This window comes from Schistocerca piceifrons, chromosome 6, assembly GCF_021461385.2.
Source record: "Schistocerca piceifrons isolate TAMUIC-IGC-003096 chromosome 6, iqSchPice1.1, whole genome shotgun sequence".
Taxonomy (NCBI): Eukaryota; Metazoa; Arthropoda; class Insecta; order Orthoptera; family Acrididae; genus Schistocerca; species Schistocerca piceifrons.
This window is the reverse complement of record NC_060143.1, coordinates 373544113-373568328: the sequence shown is the minus strand read 5'-3', so window position 1 is coordinate 373568328 and position 24216 is coordinate 373544113. Positions and strand designations below refer to the sequence as shown.

General features: G+C 40.5%; 1 protein-coding gene across 3 annotated transcripts in view; it reads left to right on the top strand.

The window, feature by feature from the left end:
• The first annotated feature begins 273 nt into the window (after positions 1–273).
• The window catches only part of LOC124802884 (baculoviral IAP repeat-containing protein 5.2-B-like), a 49494-nt gene continuing 25551 nt past the window's right edge, over positions 274–24216 (top strand). The window contains exons 1-3 of one of the 3 annotated variants that reach the window (XM_047263931.1): positions 274–428; positions 8513–8617; positions 15964–16070. In XM_047263931.1, the coding sequence (XP_047119887.1) occupies positions 402–428; positions 8513–8617; positions 15964–16070 (239 nt within the window). In that variant the 5' untranslated portion in view covers positions 274–401. Of the gene's footprint in view, positions 429–1167; positions 1228–8512; positions 8618–15963; positions 16071–24216 lie in introns of those variants that run through there. The other 2 variants (XM_047263932.1, XM_047263930.1) reach the window with 2 other exon arrangements.

The following is a 24216-nucleotide window of genomic DNA, read 5'->3' as shown; positions in this document are numbered from 1 at the left end:
TGCAAGGAAACGAGAATAAAATGCGTAATTCCGACATAAAGTCGGCGTAATACTGCGAGAAATTAGCTTTTCTAGGTTACTGTGTTATTTATAGGGACCAAATCTACAAAAAAAGAAAGTGATTGCGTATTTATATCTGACACGTCTGCAAATCTAAACTTCAGTCTGGGCCCAGCTGGTCACGCTAGCCGGCCTACTGACGTCACAGGCTACGACGTTGTCAGCTTGATGACTCCGGCCGTGGCGAGGTACTCTGCTTGGTTATGTCTCTGTGTATGAGGATCTTTGTGTAGAGCTAACGTCGTTGGAAAGTTTGAATTTTGGTGGGTCGTTTGTATCTGAATGTTGCTATGTGTTGTGTATTTATAGAAATACTATAAGAGTATAAGTCGTGTTTGACCATGGTGGCTGCAAACGTCGAGGAAGCGGTTAGTATAGCTGACAATTATTATTGTACTGATGGATTACTGATACTTGTGTTTTCATGTGTGTAGTTTGTTAGGAACTGTATTTTTGTCGGTGGAAACTATGTTTGAAAGAGGCGAAATGTTTTACGTTCGCCTTTGCGGAGGCGAAGTTCACGGTTTAGAAGGAAATAGTTTACATAAGGTGAACTCTGGAACTTTTGAAAAGAATTTGACAATCACTGCTGGATAAGTTGTTGAATAGTAAAATCTTTAAGAGTGTGGAATCTTCCATCGCCTTTCAATATGTCTAATACTGTTGGTTTTTGTCAAATAGTGCGTACATCGACATGATTACTCACGTATTCACAATTGAGTGCCTGGCAGTGTAGTAAAGTTTCATCCAATAATCTATTCGTTTCGTACTCGCAGAAGTGGTAAAGGACTTACATAACTGAAAGGAAACTCATCTATGTTGCCCGTGCACAGTCTGCCATCCACAGCCCTTCCCCGAACCAAGAGGTGTCCTTTGGCGTAGCTACCCAGATTTTAGTTTAATTATACAAAATCATGTATTACATAGCAATCCGTTTCCTGATAAGTTGGTTTAGCTAATAATTTCGAACATCTCCTTTCATTGCTCACTGAACAATTCTTTCTCTCTTTATTAAACGCTTTGTCTCCTACGGTTACTTTAGGGAATTCTGTTTATAACTGTCAAAGTTACAAAATTAGTCGTGGAAATACAGTTAAATGAATGTTATTCCTGTAGATAACAATGGAGAGGCAAAATGTCGGCTGTTACAATTGGCAGCTATTTCAAGTAAGTTTGCAGCAAAACTTGTTTGTCAGCAGTTCTGTCCATTTCAGGTTGGATGTGAGGAAAACCAGTGACCCATAAATCCGAGTTCAGTATGTAAATGACAAATATCTAAGATAATGGTATCCCATCTGAGGGAGTTTTGTGCATTGTTACTGAAATCGAAACACTTCCGTTAATGTTATGTTGGTTGGTATAACAAGTGCCGTAATGGTTTACAGTAGTATTAAAATGTTGTTTGTTCAGAAAATGGACTTCAGCAGAGCATATAAGGAAATTCTAAGGAAAGTTGCAAAAGATGCCATCAGATAAAACCCCCATAAGAAAGAGAATGAGATAGAAGATGCGAAAACATGAAGATAACTGTGTCTCATGAAAAAGTTGTAGGCTAGTTGAACATTACAAGATGGAAGCTGAAAGAATTGGAAAGTACGTGCTTAAGCTAAACCTGTCCCAATTGGAGAGTTGGAGACCTATGCCTTCCATGTAGAATCGTACAAATATCTTGAGTCCCTCAGAAAAGCTTTCTCAGTTGACGTCCTTCCCTCCAGCAGTCATAAAAGAAGCTTGTGTGGGATAGCCTGCATTAAAAGGTAGCAAAGCAGATTTTCATAGAGATGAGAAAACTGTGCCCTATATATTTAGATATGTTCAAAATACTGAAGTTTTTCACAAGTATTAATATCAGAAACAAAACATCTGTTACTGAGGATGTCAAATCTATTGTACACCCCATGATGGGGGAAAGAGTTAGCATGCAAAGATTTTTCTTAGAAGCTATGGCTCAGAACCACCTGTGGAAGAGACCACGACAGGAAGATATTTGTCAGTGCTCCACAAGAAAGATTGTAGACACTTTGCTGAAGATGCCGCTCCAGGAGACAAGTCCGTGGAAGAATGCAATAGAGCGCAAAATCAACAACAAAAAGGGAGCTGAGGGTGCCTGGTGGGAAACAGGTCATTTTAGGGTTAATGACGATAGCAAAGAGAACAACACTTAGCACGAAACCATGAGGCACGCCATTTTTCTGCGTAAAGGTGTCAGGCAAGGCAGAACCCACACATACTTTGAAAACTCGGGTCTTATTCCTGAAGGATATAGGACATGCAGCAATGGAAGCCCGACGTGTAGAGATTAGAGAATACCAGTCCTCTAGCAGGTGTTTTAGGCTTTCTCGAAATTGAGAAACAGAGCCACAGTCAGGTATTTCCACAGAAAACCACTGTACTAGCCCTCCAGCAGGTTTCTAAGGCTTTCTCCAAATTGAGAAACACAGCCATGGTCAGGTATTTGCACTGAAAACCACTGTTGACATGGGTGGAGCAAGTGACAGGATGAGCAATTGCAGAATGGCGTGCTTGAAATCCACATTTTGCAGTGGCTAGTAAATTGCAAGACTAGTCACCATACCAGCCGGGCATAAATAATACTTTCCGTCATCTTGCAAACACAGCTGGTGAGAGAAGTGGGGCAGTAGCTAGAAGGAAGGTGTTTGACCTTATCGGGGTTAGGTATGGGTATGACAGTGGCTTCACGCCAACATCTGGGGAACATGCCCTCTGTCCAGGCGCATTTGTACGTATGAATTAGAAAGAGAAAGGTGCACTGTAACATCTGAATGTTAACATCGTCTGGCCCTGGGGCAGAGGATCGGGATGAAGTGCAAGTGTGATCTAGCTTCCTCATAGTAAAGGCGACATTGCACCCACAGTTCTGAGAAGAGAAGGGTATCGCCTGAGCCTCCTCCGCTTGTTTCTCATCAAGGAAGGCAGGGTGACAGGAGGAGGAGCATCTTGAAATCTCTGACAAAGGAAAATCCAGGATAGAATATAACAGTATTATGAAAAGGAAGTTGCAGTGTGGCTTCAGCTGCCAGTGGCCGCAGTTGTGCGTGTGTTTACTTTTGACAAAGGCCTTGTTGACTGAAAGCTCACATTGTGGCAGTCCTTTCGTTGTGCTTGTATGTGACTCAGCGTCTTTGATATATGGGGTAGCAACTTTCCTTTTCATAGTATTGTAAATCAAATATGTTCTAAGTAATAAGTATCTGATTTTTATACTTTGGAAAAAATGCAGGACTGCTTATTTCTAATTGCATATTGCACAGATAGTCCTGTCATTTGTTGCGCTTTAACCCTTCATAAAGTGAACAAGTAAAGGAAATTGTCATTGTCACCTAAGAGTAAAATGCATACTGTAAAGTTAGTAAACACTTACAGATAAGTTCTGTTAACACTCTATTTAGAGGCACCAGAGTGTCACATTTCTCCTAAACTCACTAGCATTTTTCAGAAAAAAATGTAATTAAATATGTGTTAATTAGCATATATATATATATATGATAGACCTTATATTTAAGTGATGTTTAGAATTGAACAAAAAAAAAGACTCAAACCAGTGATCCAATGATTACTAGTATAGAGTGGTGCCAACTGAACCATGCTGGCTATGGAAAAATCTTAACAACATTGGTTTAAGGTTGTTTGGAAAACTTAATAAATTGTCTAAAATTTTTGAGTTTTGCATCGAACTGCTTTGATGTATTGATATTTGAGTTCTGAACATCATGTAAAGTAAATATAAAAGTAAAAAAAAATCAGATTGTTGTGTGGACTCCTTGTAAGTTTGTTAGTGAGATGGTTGGAAATTGGTTCTTTCTCATTAAGACAATTCAGAAGCCACACATAGTGCTGTAGTAGCTTGGATTTCGAAGGCTAACTCAAGTTCAGGACATGACTACGTCACCCGATGCTTCTACAAATGGCCATGCAATTATGGCTTATGCGGCCAGTGGTATCTTAAATGACTGGCCTGTTGGTTTGCAGTTTAGTTAATGGGGCTTTCGGTACTAAGTCAGGGAAGTTAAAGTAGAAAATATAATGGAGCCAAATTGCAGGAAATACTCCATTTATTAAAAGTGTGAAAGTAATCAGATTTCTGTGGAAAATGGTAAGTCATGTATTAGGTTAAAAATGAGTGAATTCAGTACCTAAAATATGGTTAACATCAGTAAGCAGATTAAATGTGTTGTGATAAGTTTGCTTTTTACATGCATACAATAAGTTCAGTGTCCGGAGTTATTTGCGTTTAGATGGGAAGGAGACTGGCAGTGCTGTACAGAATTAATTGTTCAGTAATAGGTGTGGGTTGCTTGATTCCACTGCCTTGTGGATCTTGAAATTTGTGTATTTCTAACATTTGTATTTTAAAATGGGTTATTAACTTTTTAACTTAGGGTTGCTACAAGTTCTGGAAATCGGGGAAATTTGGAAAGAACACTGGATTTTTTTTTTTCTCAGTAGATGAAATGGTTTGTTTACTGGGATCCCGTGCATTGTCACTGGCTGTGCATAGCTGAGTACATGCGGTGCTTCCTATACCCTCATTCTGCCACCACTTGTTGCCACTAGCCTAGCAATTGCCGATGAGAGGCAGTGGGGTGTGAGGAGTGGTTTGTATGGACCTGATTCTCAAGAGACTGTAGACGCAGTGGCTGGAGACAATAGTAATGCGTGCATGAGTTGTGTCTGAGTGATTGTGTGAATGTGTGTGCACTCTAGTTTTCTGATAAAGGCTGTGGCCAAAAATTTAGTTGTGAGACTGTGATTCTCTTTTCTATGTGCCTATCTCTGGTTCAGTGATAATCTTTACAGTGAGTTGCTACCTCATTTCATCAACATGGTGTCTGTGACATGTGAATAGCTGGCCACAAGACTGGACTTCCATGACGGGCCAAAAGCGCAGGCAATTTCTGCAGGTATCTCTTAACAGATCAGGCATACTGATCTGAAGCCCATCAGTTCCCCCTAATGTTCAGGCCATGCCTGTTGAATCTAGTGTCACCGATCTGCCCACAGGCCGGGTCTGTTTGTATGTTGCATAATGCGGTGGATTTTCGTGGTTTATCCAATGACCCAGGACTGCTGTGCTCCTCGGCAGGCCAGAGACCATAGTCAATCATTTTTAGGAATTGCGATTGTCTCACTGCAAGCACATTGTACAGTGTGATGTTTTATAATTGTACAGTGTGATGTTTTATAAACATTTTGTTTATTCTAGTACATTTTGGCACTTGGAAAATAAAATTATATATTAGAAAGTATGGACAATACGAAGAAAATTGGAACAGTCACTGACAGTTTGTGCGCTGTGTACTCATATTTCTCAAAAGAAAAATCTTGCAATACCTGTAAAATAATATACATAACACAGTGACTAATAACAGACAATAACTAGCATAGGCCTAGTTGCACCAACATTTTATTGGTGGTCACTTATAGTGTTGGTTTACATAACTCTTACCTCCCTTATACACTTTTTTCAAGAGGCCTACTTTTTTCTGGTGTTATTTCTGAAATCAGTGAAAGTATTATAAATCTGTCTTATGACTCCAAGGAATTGTGAATTTTGGTCACTAAATGTGTTTTGTTTTGATGAAATAAAATAACTTCGGAGGTCTTTTGAAACACACTATTTGGCTTGCTTTCTACAAAATCGGTTAATTACAAAATATGTTGATGTTAGTACTTAAGATTTTTGCTGACACGAGGGACAAATAGAGAATTACTTACATTTTTTGGTTAACTTATGGGCAATTCCATAGTTACGGTTGTTACATGTACACACCTTAAAATCAGGAAAAATAATGTAAGAAAAAATATTTATTGGATTTAATATTGAAAACTTTTACATTATATTTCATGTTAGAAATGTTGATACTGGAATTGTTTTATTGTTCTCCTGGTTATTAATCAAAAAAGTAGTGTTACGGGTGTTACCAAAAGTAGACCTGGCCCCTGTTATGAGTTAGGGAATTCTCTAATTTCTGCAAACTTGATGAAGCTTTTATTCTTGTAAAACCACTGTTAAGAGGTATTGCCCCAAATTTTATTTTGAAATATAAATTTTTATTTTTTTTGGACATCATAACTCAGTATATATATATTTTTTGCTGTTACGGGTGTTACATTAAATGTTACGGGTGTTACATAGATGCATCAGATTTGATTCTTGAAGGAATAAATCTACCTCTTACAATTGCATTAAAAGAAAAGAAGTATTATAGTTTATCTGGAATAAAAGTATATACTTAAGAAAACATATTTGAAGGATAAAGCTATTTATTACACAAAAAATTTTGTTACAGTTTTAAAGCACAACTAGGCCAAGATATCATTACTTAAATTTACCTCATTTTGTAGGCCTAATAAATTTATGGCAAAAATGTTTTCTTATTATTGATAGGTTTAAAAACTTTTTAATAATCTTTTTCAGCAACATCCAACTCAAAATTGAAGTCATAGTACAAATGGTTACCTTGTTGTTTGATTTCTGGTGTTGTTAACTTAGATAGTACTGGACTGAATTTCACAAAACAAACATCAGTTTCATCTCGTTTAAAAAGTGTTTTACTTTTTCCTACTGACTTCAGAAACATTTTCACATCCTCCTCTTTATCAACCTCACTCTGGCAGATTCCCAAGTAACAGTATTGAATTTTGTATAGGGTTGGCTCCCTTTTGTCACTTGGAATGTTAACCAAGACAAATAACCCAAATTTTAAATCAGACTTTTCAGTTTTATTAGTTAGGCTTAACTCACAAGCACTTCCTATATTGCCTTGTGATTCAGATAGTGAAACAGTCTCCTGATCAAAATCATCAGAACTGCACACTTCATAGAAGTTTATGCTTCTTTTTGCATGTAATGTTTTAACTTTGGCCTCCTCAGTAATAAATACTGACACCCTTGTCATTAATGACTCTGCTGTTTTTGAAACCAGCAAATCAGTTGTGTTACATGGCCAAAAGTGATGACAGCCCTGAATTTGAGGAATTGCTTGTAAATTTTTTCACCTTTCATCCAAAATAGGAATGTTATGCTCCACTATTATGTTATCAACCCATAATACCTTAATTTTAGAAAACTTCTTCAGAGTGTAGTCATAACGGTCAATTGTGTTGTTAATAATAATCTTCTTAGATCTAACAGCTGTCCACATGCTCCTCTTCAGTGCACCTCCAATGCCATCCATGGCTCCTTTACCATGTGAACTGGCAAAAAAAATTCCACTCAACTGTCAGTCCAAAGTCTCTCTCAAAATAACAGATTGATTGGACAGAGTATATTTAATTTTCAACTGCCCAGCACAGTACATTGTTAAACATAGGCTCTTATGAATGAGTAGAATTTGCGTCAATAAGCAGTTTACTGGGCCTATATAAAATTTAAAACTAAGGTTAAAAATATTGTTGTTCATGGAAAAGTTAGAATGGAAAACATAAACTATATGTAATCTAAAGAATTTTGGGCTTAATTAGCTTTTTAGGAGAATATCAGTGGAGTCAGGTTATTGCTCTAATTAACTTTTATAATGTAGGTGTAGTGCGTAAACAAATGTATGCAGAGGAATAAAAATTTTGGTTTTCTTGCTTAAAACTGTTTGCATATGTAATAAACATAGTTAAAAAACTTTTTTCATTCATAATAATATCCTTTGGTTATAATTTAAATGTAGGGCCTAGGCCTACTAAAGATGAAGGTGGCATTAAACCTTCCAATTCAAGTTATGGTTGTTACACGTGTGTTAAGTAACACCCGAAACAAAAATTAGTAACACCTGTAACAGCTCTAAGAGTGTTAAATAAGATTTCAAAATGCCATGTAATGGTATGATATTGTAAAACATGTGCATAACCTCACTTGTACAGAAAGGTATTGTACAGAACAAATTTACTAGATTAAAAATTAAACTTTTGTATCTTTTTTGTTACGGGTTTTACAAGCTGCATATCTATGATAAAACTAACAAAATAAAGAAATGCAATTAGCTTACTTCAACAAAACGAATTATGAGCTGTAACAATGTTGACTTTAATATTCTTTGCAACAATAGAACAATCAGCCATAGATAAGACAACTAATACTCATCTGGAAATAGCATAAAACATACCTCTCTGTGGTGCCATAGAGTAGTGCACTTTAAACGCTTAGTGAAGGTAGAAATTTAGTTTTTTCATATTCATGATTATTTTGCAATGAACAAATGTACTTTTAACTTGGCATTTTTAAGGTTATATTTGTAATATTGTCATTTTAATTTTTTTGTCACAAGTCTCTTTAACATGGAATGACCCTTATGTCTTTACTTACCCTTGATATATTAAGTTTTCAAAGAGAAAGGCTAAAACTTGTCTGGAAATTAGGGAATTTTGCTTGGGGAACTTGTGGCAACCTTGTAACTAGAAATGCTATATGAGATATTCATTATGTACTGCTTTATTTCAGGAGGTTGTGTTGGATGTTGGCATTCCCATGCTAAATTTAAAGGATCGGTTGCAAACTTTTAAGAAATGGAAGTTTCCAGACAATGCAAACTGCTCTGCAAAGAAGGTGATATTTCTTAAATCAGTATATTTTTAAATTGTGTATTCTTAAATTTATGTATTCAATGTCAATGTGCACTACTTTACGTGTATATGTAAAAGTTCTTGGCTGCATTAAAGAAATAGTGTTTTCTTTTTATTTGTGGATAGTATAGATTTGGTTTCATTCCTTTTTGTAATTTATCAGATACCTGCACTCAAAAATCACAGATTTTGTGAAACCCAAAAAAGACATGAATTGTTTATCATGATTTGAATCCCACACTTTGATCTAACAGTTAGAACTTGGGTGTACTAGAAGAACTGTATACCAAGGAGAGTTAATTTTTAGAAATCATTTTATAAAGAGCTACTGTATTCACTTTAAAAGCTCTATATTTTCCAAAGCATTGCATGTACAGATATGATTGATGCATGAACACTGTTATAAACACACAGTCTGCATTGTGCACACTAGTTGGCATTGAGAGGTCAGTGCATCAATGAAGTTACAAATCAAGAATAGTTTTTGTGTGACTGTGAAAACTAATACTGCATGCTTAATCACTGTGATGACAAACTGTCAGAATTATTAAAACAAATTAGCTTACAAAGATGCTGATGATGAAACAGTTCAGCCAGTGGATAAACACAGATCAGGCAGAATTGGTGAAGCAGTGTGCAACTGTTGGTGAATGCATAGATTTCTTAACAAAATTACAGGGACTTAAAAACCACACTCATTTATCTGTCAGTCAAAATCATGGAACAAATTGAAACAAAATCTAACCCAGAAAGAGCAGTTGTTATAATTGACTTTGCTGAAAACTACAGTTTCGTAATTCGAAATGAAATTGAGTTACCACTAGACAAGAATCAGCTGTATAATCCATCCCGTGTGTGTTTGTGGTACACAACGAAAGTAAATTTGTAATAGTGAACCACTGCTTTAAGTGATATGGAACATGACGTAGGATTTGTAAATGCTGTGCAGAAGGAAATGGTTAAGTGGCTGGCAGAGCGTTACCCACAAGTGAAGAAAGTGCATTATTTCACTGATTGATGTTTTGCTCAATATAAGAATAGAAAAAGCTTTAAAATTTGTATGGGCACAAAAACAGATTTTTCTGTTATGCTGCTACTAGCCATGATAAATCTGCGTGCGATGGTTGGGAGGAACTATAAGATGTCTATTGAGAAGAGTTAGTCTTCAACTAGCAGATGATGCACCCTAAATAAAGTTAACCCATGTTACAAAAATGTTTCAATTAAATTTACAATTTTTGGCTCTGTACTTTTGTAAGGCAGCTGTACTATAGGTTGTCAGTTTACATAATCTGATTTGAATGATCTTCTGAACAATGATGTGTTATATGTTAAATGAATATCCAATATCTATCAAAACTTGTGGTGTTTCTTTTTTAAATAATGTTTCAATAAAAATAAATCTTGTATCAACTATCAGAAAGTGTTTTACATATTTAAAAATCATTGTTTCGACCACAACTGCTTAAGTTGATTTTATATATTCCCGTAAGTCAAGAATAGCTATTAATTTTTTCCAATAAAGATACATGCCTTCTGTGACATCTGGGGAAAAATGACAGTGATGTGTAGAAAATGATACTTTCTGTTATTGTTATTTTTGTTTGAAGAAATATAATCCAAATGACAAACATCACTTGTGGCATTTACGTGTGTAAAAAAATGTCCATTTCCACCCTCAAACTACATGAACTATGAGAAATTTTGCACTGACTATTGCCATGCAGAAAGTAACAAGTAGAAAAAGTTTCATGACAATCTGAAGCAGTGGGTGTCAGGTATGGATGATCTTATTTAGAATTTTCATCATCACAACCCAAAGTATTGAGATTTCAGACTTGTGTGTGTGTCCATTCGCAGAAAACCCATTAATAATTTTATTTTATTACAGTGTGTTTTGGGAATTATTTAAGACCAATTATAAGTTCCCCCCAGGTTGGAGAAATGTGATAGAAGCACATTTCGACATGTCTTTGCTTTATCTGGGAACTGGAAACTGACACGCATTAAATTTGTTTGTACTGCAAATAATTCTCTTAAGTATCTGCTTCTCTTAACTTACAAAAAAAGCCCTAAATCAAAAGCTTCATAAACACCTGAGTTACGGGCATTTATGAAGATAAATACCATTTTGCATTGACATTCTTAGAGCCCCGTTATCAGAATATCACTACATTTACAATTCAATATAAAAAACAGTTTATCTGAGAGCTAAAAGATTTTACACAAGTTCTTATGTTACAAATATAAGCAAATGCGCAAAGTTTCATGAAAATTTAAGATGATGGGTGATGTGACCTACGTGATTTGACATGGAATGACTTAGAAACTAGAACACTGTCCCATACACAGTTCCCATATGTAGCAAGTTTTCACCACTAGTTACTCTACATTATATTTTCCCTCACCAAAGAAAACTGTTTCCAAACCAACAAATCAATTTTGTACAACTAATCAGATTTTATCAACCATTACCAACTGCTGTACAAACTCTTAGTCAAAATAATATCATAGTTTTAAAACCAATTACAAAATTCTTTGATAAATACAACCTTAGTCAGTAAAACTGACAAACACTGAAGGGTCTTATAGCCTTCAGGTCACAAGTCGTGATAGATAAATAAAGTATAAACAACGGCAATGTCTTTGTGTTTCTGTGAATGTTCAAATATTAATAACGCAGCAACAGATATTACAGTTTCCTTGTCTCTAGACATGACGTGGCAGACAATATGAAAACAATGCAAAAAATAGTGTTGCAAACAATGCGAATACACTGTGAAAGGTTTACTGCTAGTGTGGACAGAAACAGAGATAAGAAACAGTCGGAAATGGGTGTGATACACTTCAGGAAATAATGTTTCAAACAGAAACGTGTTTTCAGTGGCAGCATGCACACAGCTTCAGAGTACTTTTTGCAGCTGTGGCATTACTAGTGGGCTTCTTTAGACTATAGTTTGCGCTTGTGAACAATCCCTGTTTGAACTGTGTGCATTTCGATTATTCACGCCATTCGTAGTGTGTGTGTGGTGTGTGTGTGTGTGTGTGTGTGGGGGGGGGGGGGGCGCAGCATGCCATTTCAAAGCAACAGTGCATTGTGTGTGTGTGTGTGTGTGGGGGGGGGGGGGGGGGGCGCAGCATGCCATTTCAAAGCAACAGTGCATTGAAAATATATCGCAAATACGCCACACTTACCGTTAAATGCCAGTAAAGCATCAATGATGTAAAGCTTAGAGATTTTATGATAAATTACGCACAATACAAAATTCAGAACAGAAATCAATAGTATAATGGATGTCATGGTTAGCTGATTTCGAGGTTATAGGTTAGTAACTCGCTGCATGCCATTATTTTTCTCCAACTTAGTGTTAAGATTGTAATACAATATGTTCTGCGATATTTGATGTTAAACATTTGTCTGGTTAGAGAATGAAGGATGAAATAAACATTAACCTGTTTATTTCCGAATGTGTGGTGATTCGAGTGTTAGGTTAGACAGAAACCTAAGAGGACAATATACATTTCTGTGAGTGAAACGAGGAGCAGTAAAATTCATATGGTTCTTTGTCACAAATACTTCGCTGTATATTTCCAAATATGCGGCAATTTCAGAGTGTGTGGTTAGGCAGGAACATGACACTTTAAGTGAAACGAGCTGAACATTCATATTCTTCCTTGTCACAAATATTTCGCATATTCTGCTACTGCCAACATATTACCCTAAAAAGTTCTTGCTACGACCTAGAGTCTCCTGCCACTGACACGTCCATAAACATCAACTTGATGTTATAGTGAAGGACAAATTGATTGGCTCATTCTTTGTCATCCTCACAGTGTCACCACATTATGGTTATGTCAGTTCTTACAAAAAGTAGTGTGAAACGTAGTCAACCCATCATTGCCTGGTGAAGCTAAATGTTGCAATTTGCGTTGGCAATGCCTATAGTGGATTACATCAGCATTTCCTCACTCAAGTTTCCCCTCTCAATGATGGTCCAAAATATTCCCTTAATCTCCCACCACCCACAGTGCAAACTGTCTGTCTTTTTTACCATTTATAACTCGTTTAGTCAAATCAAATGTCAATAGGAAGAAAACGGGATGAAGTCAAGCGAGACGTTGAGCGAGAACGTAGAATTGAATAAATCTTACTAGGAAGAAATGTGAAAACCGGGAACTTTTAGCATTGATCTTGCGTTATTCACAGCGGTTACGAATTTATGGTGTAGAATGGTGAAAAATATAAAATCTCAGTTGCACTGTGTTTACATTTGTAACAGGTTGCATGAAGATATTGTGGGTGGGGTGTGAGAAATGTTACTTTCAAAGTAAATGTCATTTTATGCAAGATGAATTACATTACATATGAGAATGTGTGATGAATTTCTTAAATCATGGGGCATTTGACTGTAATTCAGAACTTAATACTTTGACGATGAGCCACTTAGAAAAATTTCAGTCTCAAAGACCAGCTATTTACACTGGTATTTAAAATTTTACTAGCACATATGTGTTTGATACATCTTAAGCAATTCCCATATTTATTTTAGTTCTTTCTTAGATTACAAATTGTGCAGTAACAGTAGCAACAAGTATAATTATCCTTCAGAAAAAAGAAGTGAGGTGAGTTCTTCGGCAATTTGACATGTAATTGGCTTTTCTATAGAAAAGTCAAAGTGGTTGACGGAACATGTATTCAGGCAGGTACCCCACAAAACGTTGCACAGAAGTGAAATTTATAATTGTGACTGTCAGGAATATTCAGCTGCTGCAATTTAAGTTGTGCTTGTAGGATCATGCCTAACCAAACCCTCGGAGAAAGCTGCAGAAATTTTTGATGATCAGTGTTATATGTGAAAGTTCAGCTTTTCTTGTAGCTGTACTGTAAGCATTTTAATTTAAACCATTAACTTTTCCATTTGTGTGTTCATACTGCATAAGTCACATCACAATTGGCTAATGTCACTTGTCCTATGCCCTAATTATATGCTGTCAGTGACTTCCAATATCATGTGATGTGAGCTAAGACTGGCTGATGAAAGCACATCACAATGTTGATTTCCGTGATTTGGAAGCTACTGTGCTATATTTGGTGGAGTTTGTATTTATACTTCCATAATACCAAAATATGCAGTGCACCTCTTTCCACCCATTAAGTCTTTCCTAAATGTGTTGTTTTTTCTGGGTTTCGTTTCCTAGTGTCGGGAAGTTCCTCGCTGATGGATAAATCTAAAACCATTCAAAGGATTGAAACGTTTTACAGCTCCAAGGGAAAGTATGCCACTTAACATGGGAAAAATGTACTTTGATCTGGGGTATGGTTCATTTTCACCTCGGAAAGTGTTTTGTAATAAGGAAATTTGGAAACTTTTTCTTCTTGTCTACGTATACACCCTGTGGACGCTGACTTCCAAGCAGGAAATGTTAGGTTCTGTGTCCCTCGCACAAAGTGTTTGTCAGTGCTGTGTTCAGTTCTTCCTCTCAGTTGTTAGAGAGAGTCCACTATCTTTGGCTGGCTTCATATTAGTAATACATATGTGAATTATGGCTTAATCCTATGCAGTGACTGACATTCACTGATAGTGGCTCATATCCAGCAGTCTGAATGCAGTGCCTTATGGTCAATGTATCCTCAATGTTAGCTGAGGATAAAAGGACAGCCAGACAGGCTATACTCAGGTCAGGGTGGTTGGCTGTCAAAGGGGTGTTTCCTACCTCATACTGGGTCCTGGGGGTCCTTATGTCCTTCTTACTTCTATCATTTCAACACTCTCTCTCTCTCTCTCTCTCTCTCTCTCTCTCTCACACACACACACACACACACACACACACACACACACAAATTTTTTTTACTGTTGATGAGGATGTAACTTTGTGTTTTTAACTTGGTCTTTGGTGGAATTGGATGTGGGAGTGGAATATCTGGCTTCAAAATAGAGCCCAAAGTCTTTGAGGGCATTCCACTAGCCACCTTGACTGAAACTAAAGGTGGTGGTGCGGCGACCCTCTTTCAATCCAAGCTTGTGGTCAGACTGTGGTGACATATTTGTTATGATGTTGAACCCTAATCTTTCTTTCTGCTTTTCTCTGTCACATTGCCCTAAACACTTAATGTTTAGAGGGAAACATTCCACGTAGGAATAAATATATCTAAAAACAAAGATTCTGTAACTTACCAAACAAAAACGTTGGTATGTTGATAGAGACAATAACAAACACACACACAAATTTCAAGCTTTCGCAACCCACGGTTGCTTCATCAGGAAAGAGGGAAGGAGAGGGAAAGACGAAAGGATGTGGGTTTTAAGGGAGAGGGTAAAGAGTCATTCCAATCCCGGAAGCAGAAAGACTTACCTTGGTGGAAAAAGGGACAGGTATACACTCGCTCAAGCGCCCCCCCCCCTTCAATATATATATATATATATATATATAATCATTGTTCAGTCTCTGCTGTCCTTTTCAACTCCCGCACCTCTTCCTTACCTGTCATCCTTGCTCTCAGCTACTCCAATTGCCTGAAAATGAGAGCATTGACATTTAAAAGCATGTTGTCCCATAGCACTCTTAGTTTTTTTTGTGGTTACTGACTGGTTTATATTGAGTTATTTGATATTTTTAATGTGCTTGGATGAGTCGTCAGCAATTCATTTTAATTGGTTATTATTTCAATGCTATGGTGTAACAGCTGTTCAGAAGTTTGCAGGGGAAGTTTGTTGCAGCTACTAACGTATTCCACTATAAGTTCTTCAGTATGAGGAAGGTAATGTCATAAAGACATGCATGGAACAGTTGTGTGCATAATGACAGTGTCATTTTTTGAATGCACAAAACTTAACACCAGTAGTAAATCTGTAAACATACTTTATATCTACATCTACCTTCAGCGATATTAAGCAATAAATAAGTGGTAAACAGATTTACCTATGTGCAAAATTCGAAACATGAGTGTTAGTGAAGAGGGAGCAAGTGATTGTGTTGGAGAAATGGTAGATACTGTAATCAAGTGAGTGGACATTAACAGTGCCTGCACTTGGAAACCAGTTTCCAGATTCTGCTAAAAATTCTGCCCAGATCTCAAATGTTGCAGACATATAAAGAAAGTATACAATACCTTTGTTCACATTAGGATGTTTATGAACAATCAGTTCCTTAGGTAATTAGTGGAAAATGTTTGCATGTATGGAAAAAGTCATCACATACTAATTGGAATTGCAATTACTCTTTCATTTCACTATTGTTGGTAACTGTTACTAACATTGTAAAGGTAGAATACTTCAATATAAGAAAACTTCGAAAGATCAATGAGCAAAAATGTTCTTCTCTATTCAGTTGGCAGAAGCTGGATTTTACTTCTGTGGACCAAGAAATTCGGATGTGGTGAAGTGTTTCCTGTGCAACAAGGAGCTTGATAGTTGGGAGCAAGAGGATGATCCGTGGTAAGAATACCTACTGTGGACACATAGCACTACTGCACTGCTTTATGGCTTAATTTGTTAGATATGTTTGTTATTTGGGATTGTCCACGATCTTTATTGGCACACAGATTTTTTATTTCAGTCTACAAATTGCTTTTCTTTATTACCAATTAACAGGTTTTGGGCCAGCTGCCCATCTCAAATCATTTCTTGTGGTTAGTAATTTGTTGCTACAGAAGTGCAGTTTCATTGTCACATCTCACATGACGGTGAACTTGCATGTCTGTCGTGACAGCTTACTTCGTAACTGTAACAGATGATCTGAAGATGGGCTGCTGGCATAAACTGGTGCTTTGAAAATAAAGAAAAGTTATCTGCTGACTAAAGTCAAACATTTTTGTTGATATTTTCATAGACATAAATAAATGGTTGCTAGCCAATTCTTCGTCACTAAACTTTGACACCCCCCCCCCCCCCCCCCCCCCCCCCCCCCCCCCCGGGGGCTCACCACTCTTTGGCGGGTTCCTGCTTGGCTACTGTGGGGCCCCAGCCTTCGCAGCATTTTTTCCTTCCATGCTGCATGTCTATCCTCTCGCTATTCTTTTTCCCCTCCCTTGGGGAACATGTCTGGGGTATTATTGGGAATGTTCTGCAGTCTGTCACTGATGTGTGACAGCCTCCCGTTTGTTTTTCGCTCCCTTTTCCTTTCTCTGTTTCCCTTCTCTTGCTGCTCCACTTCGGCGTTTGAGGTTCCTCTTTCTCTTCTTCCTCCGTGTGCACTCCTGAAGGCCGACCCATGTGTCTGACATGTAACATGTGACTGAGTAATGTGTAAATCCCAGCCCTAGGTCGACAGGTGGGGTTCGCACGTACCCCCTGGTACAGGCCAGACCCAGGGAGGGGTGATTGCCTGAGCTGTAACCTTCCCAAATTGCCGATTGGTCCCTCTATCAGGTGTTTGGGAGGAGTGACCTGAGGTGGGAACAGTCATCTAAGGCGGGTGCGTCCCCTTGTGAAGGAGGTCCCCAGTTGGAAGAAAGAGCACGCCATCGGAGATGGTGGCAATCATGGGTATTTCCAAGCGATGAATCAGTCACCTTCCCACTCAACGTCTACAAAACATAAATGCAATGGGGTTGATGATTCGAAGACTCTTCCCGCAGCACCACGGTTCCTCATCTCATGTGCTGAAGACAGTCAGTCCTTTGCCATGGTCAATCCATTTATTATTCAGAAAGGTGTAGATGCAGTTGCTGGCCCTGTGAAATCCTCTCGTTTACAGAGTGGCACTTCGCTTTTGGAGACCATTTCTGATTATCAAGCACAACTGCTTGCTGCTTTGCTTCTCCATGATTGCCCTGTTCATGTCGAAGCCCATAGCACTTTGAATTCTTCCCGTGGTGTAATTTACACCAGGCTGCTTGACGGTCTAACCGAGGCCGAAATACCACCTTATCTCTCTGATCATGGTGTCATTGCCGTTCATCGTGTAACGAAAAAGGTAGATTTGTCCTTAATGCCCACCTGCACTCTCTTAATCACCTGTGATCGAGTGGTGCTTCCGTTCAAGCTCAAGGTATGCTATGAAATTTGCACCATTCGGCCGTATATTCTGAACCCGATGCACTGCTACCGGTGTCATTTCAACAACAGTCTTGTCAACACACTGCCAAATGTCACCTGTGGTAGGGATGCACACGACGGTGATTTTCCACCTCCTTCTCTCCGCAGTATCAACTGCAATGGCGGCCATGCTGCCTCCTCTCTGGAGTTTCCAGTGTATCTTGATGAGTGGGCTGTTCAAGACATCCAGGTAAAGGAAAAGGTGCCTTATCCAGTTGCTGGCAAGTCGCAAACTCTGCATTCTCCTGTCTTGTACTTGTAGTTCTGTTCTTGTTACCCCTCACTCTGTGGACATGGCGACGCAGACATGCAATCTCTAATTCAGCTCTGAGATTGTGAAATCGCCCAGTGTCAAGATCATATCGCCATCCCCGTCCAGTTGTGCAACAAGCCATCAAACTCTCACCTCAAGGGGCGAAACCATCAGCTACACAACTGGCAGGCTGGAAAGGGCAGGAGGAGTACTCCCGTGAAGACTTCCTTTGTCCCTCTGGCCAAACACCCTAGTCTAACTAGAAAGGCTCGAAGTAGTCCACCAAAAGCAAACAGTCTTCTCCTTCACGACCTCGAAGATCGTCTTCAATGGTGTTGGCATGTGATACCTTAGCTCGGCCAGCCTCCATGTCGCCGGCGCACACCAACAACCGTTTTTTGGCGTTGAAATCCACAGACCGACAGGACAAGAAAGCTGATGGTTCTGTGGACCCCATGGAGCAGCATCCTCCTTCTGTGCCCTATAGTAGCGCCTCTTCCCCAGCTGTCACTTGGCAGCCACCGAGATGACACCCCTATCTCTTCGTCATGACTCTCCTCCAATGGAACGATCGTGGCCTTTGGTCCCACAAAGAGAAATTACGGTTTATTTTAGCGTCACAGCGTCCCCCTGTATTCTGCCTTCAGGAAATGAAATTGCACCCTCACGACAGCTCTGAGCTTCCACATTTCTTACCGTTTTGACCTCCCCCCCCACCCCTGAGGTCGGCATTTCCTGTCATGGGGGGCATCATGCTGCTCATACCGGATGACATTCATAGTCAGCCCATCTCCCTGACTACCAATCTCCAAGCTTCTGCAGTTTGCCTTTTCCTTCCCCACCTCACTGTTTCCCTCTGTACCATATATGTCCCTCCATCATTCTGTCACCAAGGCAGACTTCCTTCAACTTATTGGGCAGCTACCTCCCCCATTTTTGCTATTTGGTGACTTTAATGTGAATCATCCTCCTTAGGGCTCTTTCAGGACCTCTGAGAGGTGCCCTCTTGGCTGACCACCTTAACCAACTTTGCGTCTTCTGTCTTGATACTGGGGCACCCACTCCTCGCACACCTATTCCCATTTGGACCTATTCTTCTGCACTGCCCAGCTTGCCTGTCGTCTGGAATGGTCCATTCTTTCTGACACCTACTTGAGCGACCATTTCCCGTGTGCTATCCATCTGACTACTACTACCCCATCCACGTGCATTTGCTAAGGCTGACTGGCAGCTTTACTCTTCCCTGACAACCTTCAAAGTACAATATTTCCCCAGTTGTGATGACAGGGTCAAATATCTCACAAATGTTATCCTTACTGCTACAGAACGTTCCATCCCCCGCACTTCCTCTTTGCCATGTCGTTTCCCAGCCCCTTGGTGGACTGAGGCATGCTGCGATGTAGTTTGCGCACTGAGACATGCTCTCTGCATTTTTAACTGCCATCCTACGCTGGCCAACTGCATTCATTATAAACAGACGCGTGCAAAGTGTTGTTGCGTTCTTCGGGATAGCAAAAGAGCTAGCTGGCTTTCATTCACTAGTTCTTTTAACAGTTCCACTCCTTCCTCTGTAATGTGGGTCAGCCTCTGACAGCTCTCTGGAACCAAGATCCATTCCCCAATTTTCGTCCTGACAGTCTCTGATGTCATCGTGGACCCTATTTGCTATCTCCAACACCTTGGGCCGCCATTTTGCGGATGTATTGAGCTCTTCCAACTATCACTCTGCACTCCTCCATTGGAAACTAGTGGAGGAGGCTTGGGCGATACCCTTCTCTTCTTCTCTCTGAATCATGAGTGCTACAATGGTGCCTTTACTATGAGGGAGCTAGATCATGCTCTCAGTTCATCCCGATCCTCCGCCGCTGGACCAAATGCCGTCCACATTCAGATGTTGCAGCACCTTTCTCTTGCGGACAAGCACTTTCTGTTTAACATGTACAACCACATCTGGGCCGAGTGCACATTTCCTGGTCACTGGCGTGAAGCCATTCATTCCCATACCTAAGCCTGGTAAGGACAAAAGCTTCCCTTCTAGCTACCACCCCATCTCTCTTACCTGCTGCGTTTGCAAGGTGATGGAATGTATGATTCATGCCCGGCTACTATGGGGCCTCCAGTCTTGCCATTTACTAACAAATGCACAGTGTGCCTTTTGAGCAGTGTTCTGCAGTTGACCATTTCGTTACTTTGTCCACCCATGTCATGAATGGTTTCGTGTGGAAATCTGTGACTGGCTGTGTTTTTGATTTGGAAAAGGCCTATGACACCTGCTGGAGAACTGGTATCCTCCCTACTCTTCACATGTGGAACTTCTGTGGGCGCCTGCCCTGTTTTCTTCGGGCATTTTTACAAGACCGAGTTTCCAAGGTGCATGTGAGTTCTGCATTGTCGGACATCTTTATCCAGGAAAACGGCGTGCCTCAGGATTCCGTCCTGAGTGTCGTCCTCTTTGCTGTTGCTGTAAACATTAACCCTGTAATGCAGGCTGTTCCAGATCGTCGGCTCCGTTGTGAGCTGCGGAGCGCTCCCTGCTCCAGGGAGCTGTGTCGCTCGCTGTAACCAGTCAAGTGGGCCGGCACGCGGCACGGCTGGCTGAGGCAGGCGGCAAGGCAAGCGTTTTGATGTGCCAGCTGCGTCAAGATCGACAACCTCATACTCTTAGCTGCTAAGACGTGGTGACATGCTACACCAGGAAATACGGTGTTCAGGAAATAAATAAGAAACAACTGTTTTACAAGAAATTGCATACTAACTTTATTGGGTCTCTGTAGCTTGACATTTTCTTTTCATTATAAGATCGGAAATGTCAGGCGTCAAAGTATTCGCAGAGTTAATGCGGAGGATGGCCTTCATTGTTGCGTCCTGAAGAAACGATTGTTCCTTAGTTTTTACTCTTTTCATTACTGAGAAAAGCTGCTCACAACAATACGTAGATCCAAACATGCACATGATCTGAGCGGCATTGTTCTGAAGCTTGGGAAATGTTTTTTGCTGTAATGAATGATACCATCGTGACAAATCCAATGTGTTGTAGTACCTCTCTTTCAACAAAGTTGAATTTTGCAAATCAGTTATATCCAATTGAAGTGACGGTGACAAGTCATCGGGGGAAACTGAAAAAGGAGTGCTGAACACCTTAAGTTCCATTTCCAAACTAGTGAGGTCTCGGAATCGTGTTTCAAACGACGTGATGAGCTGCTTTAACTTTGCTTGCTAATCGCCGAAAGTAGTACCTTCAGGTAGTTCTAAAGAAGCAAGACGACTGAAGAACGTTAAATGTCCATTACTCATCTGCCTCTCAAATAAACGTAACTTTTCCATGAACGCTTTGATCTGGTCATGCATGTCAACGATTAGCTGCCCTTTGCCCTGCAGTGACAGATTTAAATTATTCAGATGCATAGTTATATCAGCTAGGAACGCCAGGTCTGATATCCATTTTATATCTTTCAGACAACACATTTCTTCCCCTTTCATTTCGAGAAAAAGGCATATTTCCTCACGAATGGCAAAGAAAACATCAAGAACTTTTCCCCGACTCAGCCAACGAACTGTACTGTGGTAAGGTATATCCCCATACTCCACTTCGATATCTTTCAGGAATCCTTTGAATTGGCGATGATTCATACCGTGACGCCGCACAAAATTCACACACTTCATGACATCTTTCATTACGCCACCTAGCTCTACTGTTTCAACACACAGTGCCTCTTGGTGAATAAAACAATGAAGAGTCAAAATGTCTTTCCCGAATTCGTCCCTGAGTTTATTTTTCAAACGAGAAGCAAAACCTTGGTGACACCCGATCATTTGTGGTGCACCGTCTGTTGCTACAGAATGGAGCTTATCCCACAGCAAATTCATATTGTCCACTGATTCACAAACAGCTTCAAAAATGTCATGTCCTGTTGCGGTGTAATCGAGTGGTACCACATCCAAGAGTTCTTCAATTACTTGCAGCTCCATGTCGACACCACGCACAAAGACTGCAAGTTGAGCACAGTCCGATATGTCGGTGCTTTCGTGAAGTGCTAGCGAAAGTGCAACAAAGCTCTCCGCCTTTCTCCTGAGCTGTGTCTCTAAATCCGCTGCCATGTCCAGGATTCGACGAGACATTGTTTGCTTCGACAGGCAAACCCCTTCAATTGCCTGCACCTCCATTGGAAACAAACATTTTGCAACAGCTACCATGCACGATTTTACGAGTGGTCCCACCGAAAATGGCTTGCCACTTGTCGCAATGATGTGAGCGACCCTGTAGCTTGCTCGAAGTGCAGATTCAGTAGTGTTTTCTCTGCTCTCATTCACCTGAAAATTATAAGCGCCATACAGAACACGAACTATGTTGCATGTTTTGATACCCTCCGTATTACGAAACTGTTTTTGAACTTACGTCTCCTGCTATGTCGTTCTTAAGCCTGGCTACCAGTTCTCTGCGTGCAACGCCTTCTACCTGATCGTAGTGCGCAGCGTGAAGACGTGTATAATGTCGTTGTATATTGTACCTCTTCGCAGAATTGAATACTTTGACATACAAGACATTGCGGACGACAATCCTTCTCAATGAATAGAAAAGTATCCTCCAACAGAGGTACAGGGCTCCCGCGGCTAGTCATAGCTGTCATTGAACAAGGATTATTGCGTCACTTGCGGCTGCATGTGGCCAGGGGGCAGTGAGTTCGCTTTCCCCCTCCACGCGGGCTCCGAGCTGCCGCAGTGAGCGCTCCGGAGCGCTCCGGCTCCCTGGAGCTCGGTTGGAACAGCCTGCTATAATGGCCTGTCTCCCACTGGGCCTCTCCGGCTCTTTTTGTTGACAATTTTGCCATATATTGCAGTTCTCCACGGACCTGTCTCGCTGAGCGGCTTCTTCAGTGCTGTGTTGATCGCCTTTATTCCTGGAGCATTGACAATGGCTTTTGCTTTTCCCCTGACAAAACTGTCTATATGAATTTCTGGTGGTGCAAATGGTTTCTCCCACCATCTCTACATCTTGGGCCTTTGCCATTCCATTCGTTGAAACTACGAAATTTCTGGGGCTTGTGCCCGATAAGAAACTCTCTTGGTCCTCCCATGTGTCTTACCTGGCAGCCTGCTGTAAGCAGTCCCTCAGCCTCCTACGTGTCCTCAATAGTACTTCCTGGGGGTGCTAATCGAACCACCCTCCTCCATTTGTATCGGTCCCTTGTATATTCGAAACTAGACTATGGGTGCTTTCTCTGTGCGCATGGACGCGCATCCCTCTTAGGCCGTCTCAACACTATTCACCATCATGGCATCCGTTTGGTCACGGGCGCCTTTTACAACAGCCTGGTTGAGAGTATGTATGCCGAAGCTGCTGAACTATTACTGTCCTACCGCCATGGCTTTCTCCTCAGCAGCTATCCATGCCGTTTGTCCGCCATGCATGGCCACTCCTCCAATGCCTCATTCTTTGATTCTTTTGATAGTCATTATGGGGCTCCCCCCTCTTCTGTTACCTCCTGGAGTCCGCTTTCGGCACTTGCTATGGCAGCTTAACTTCGCGCTACCTGCTACTTTCCTAGTGGATGTGAACTCTTCACCTCCGTGGCTTCGTGAAGCGGCCCATGTTAACCTTGGCTTTCATTCACTTCCTACTGACACTACTCCAGCCTTGGTCTATCGCCTTCAGTTTCATGACCTTCGCATGGAATTTCGCGATAGTACCTTTGTATACACTGATGGCTCTTGACTGATTGTGGGGTCAGGTGTGCCTTCGTCATTGGCACCCGTGTCTTTCGATATCAGTTTCCGGCAAACTCCTCAGTACTTACAGACGAGCTCTTCGCCTTGTATCCGGCCACGGAGTACATCCAGCAAGACAGCTTTTCCAATTGTCCTCTGCTCAGACTTGCTCAGTATCCTTCAAAGTATCTGGCACTGAACACTGCCCATCCCTTAGTGCAGAGGGTCCAGGAAAACTGTCACTGGCTCGCACTTGGAGCCAGTCATGTTTCTGTGGGTTCCTGGTCATGTTGGTCTGCAAGGAAACGAGGCTGATGCTAATTTCCAAGGCTGCTGTCCTCGTACCTCAGCCTGTAAGTACCTATATTCCCTCCGATGATCTCTGCATTGTTGTCTGTCAGGAGGTGGTGTCCCTTTGGCATCACCAATGGTCTTCCCCTCACAGGAATAAGGTTCTGCTTATCAAGCCTCTCCCAGCACCTTGGACGACCTCCTCTTGGCCTTCCTGCTGGAGGAGCTTATTTTAACTCAGCTGCATATTGGGCAATGCCTTTTTAGCCATCGTCATTTGCTAAGTGGCGCTAC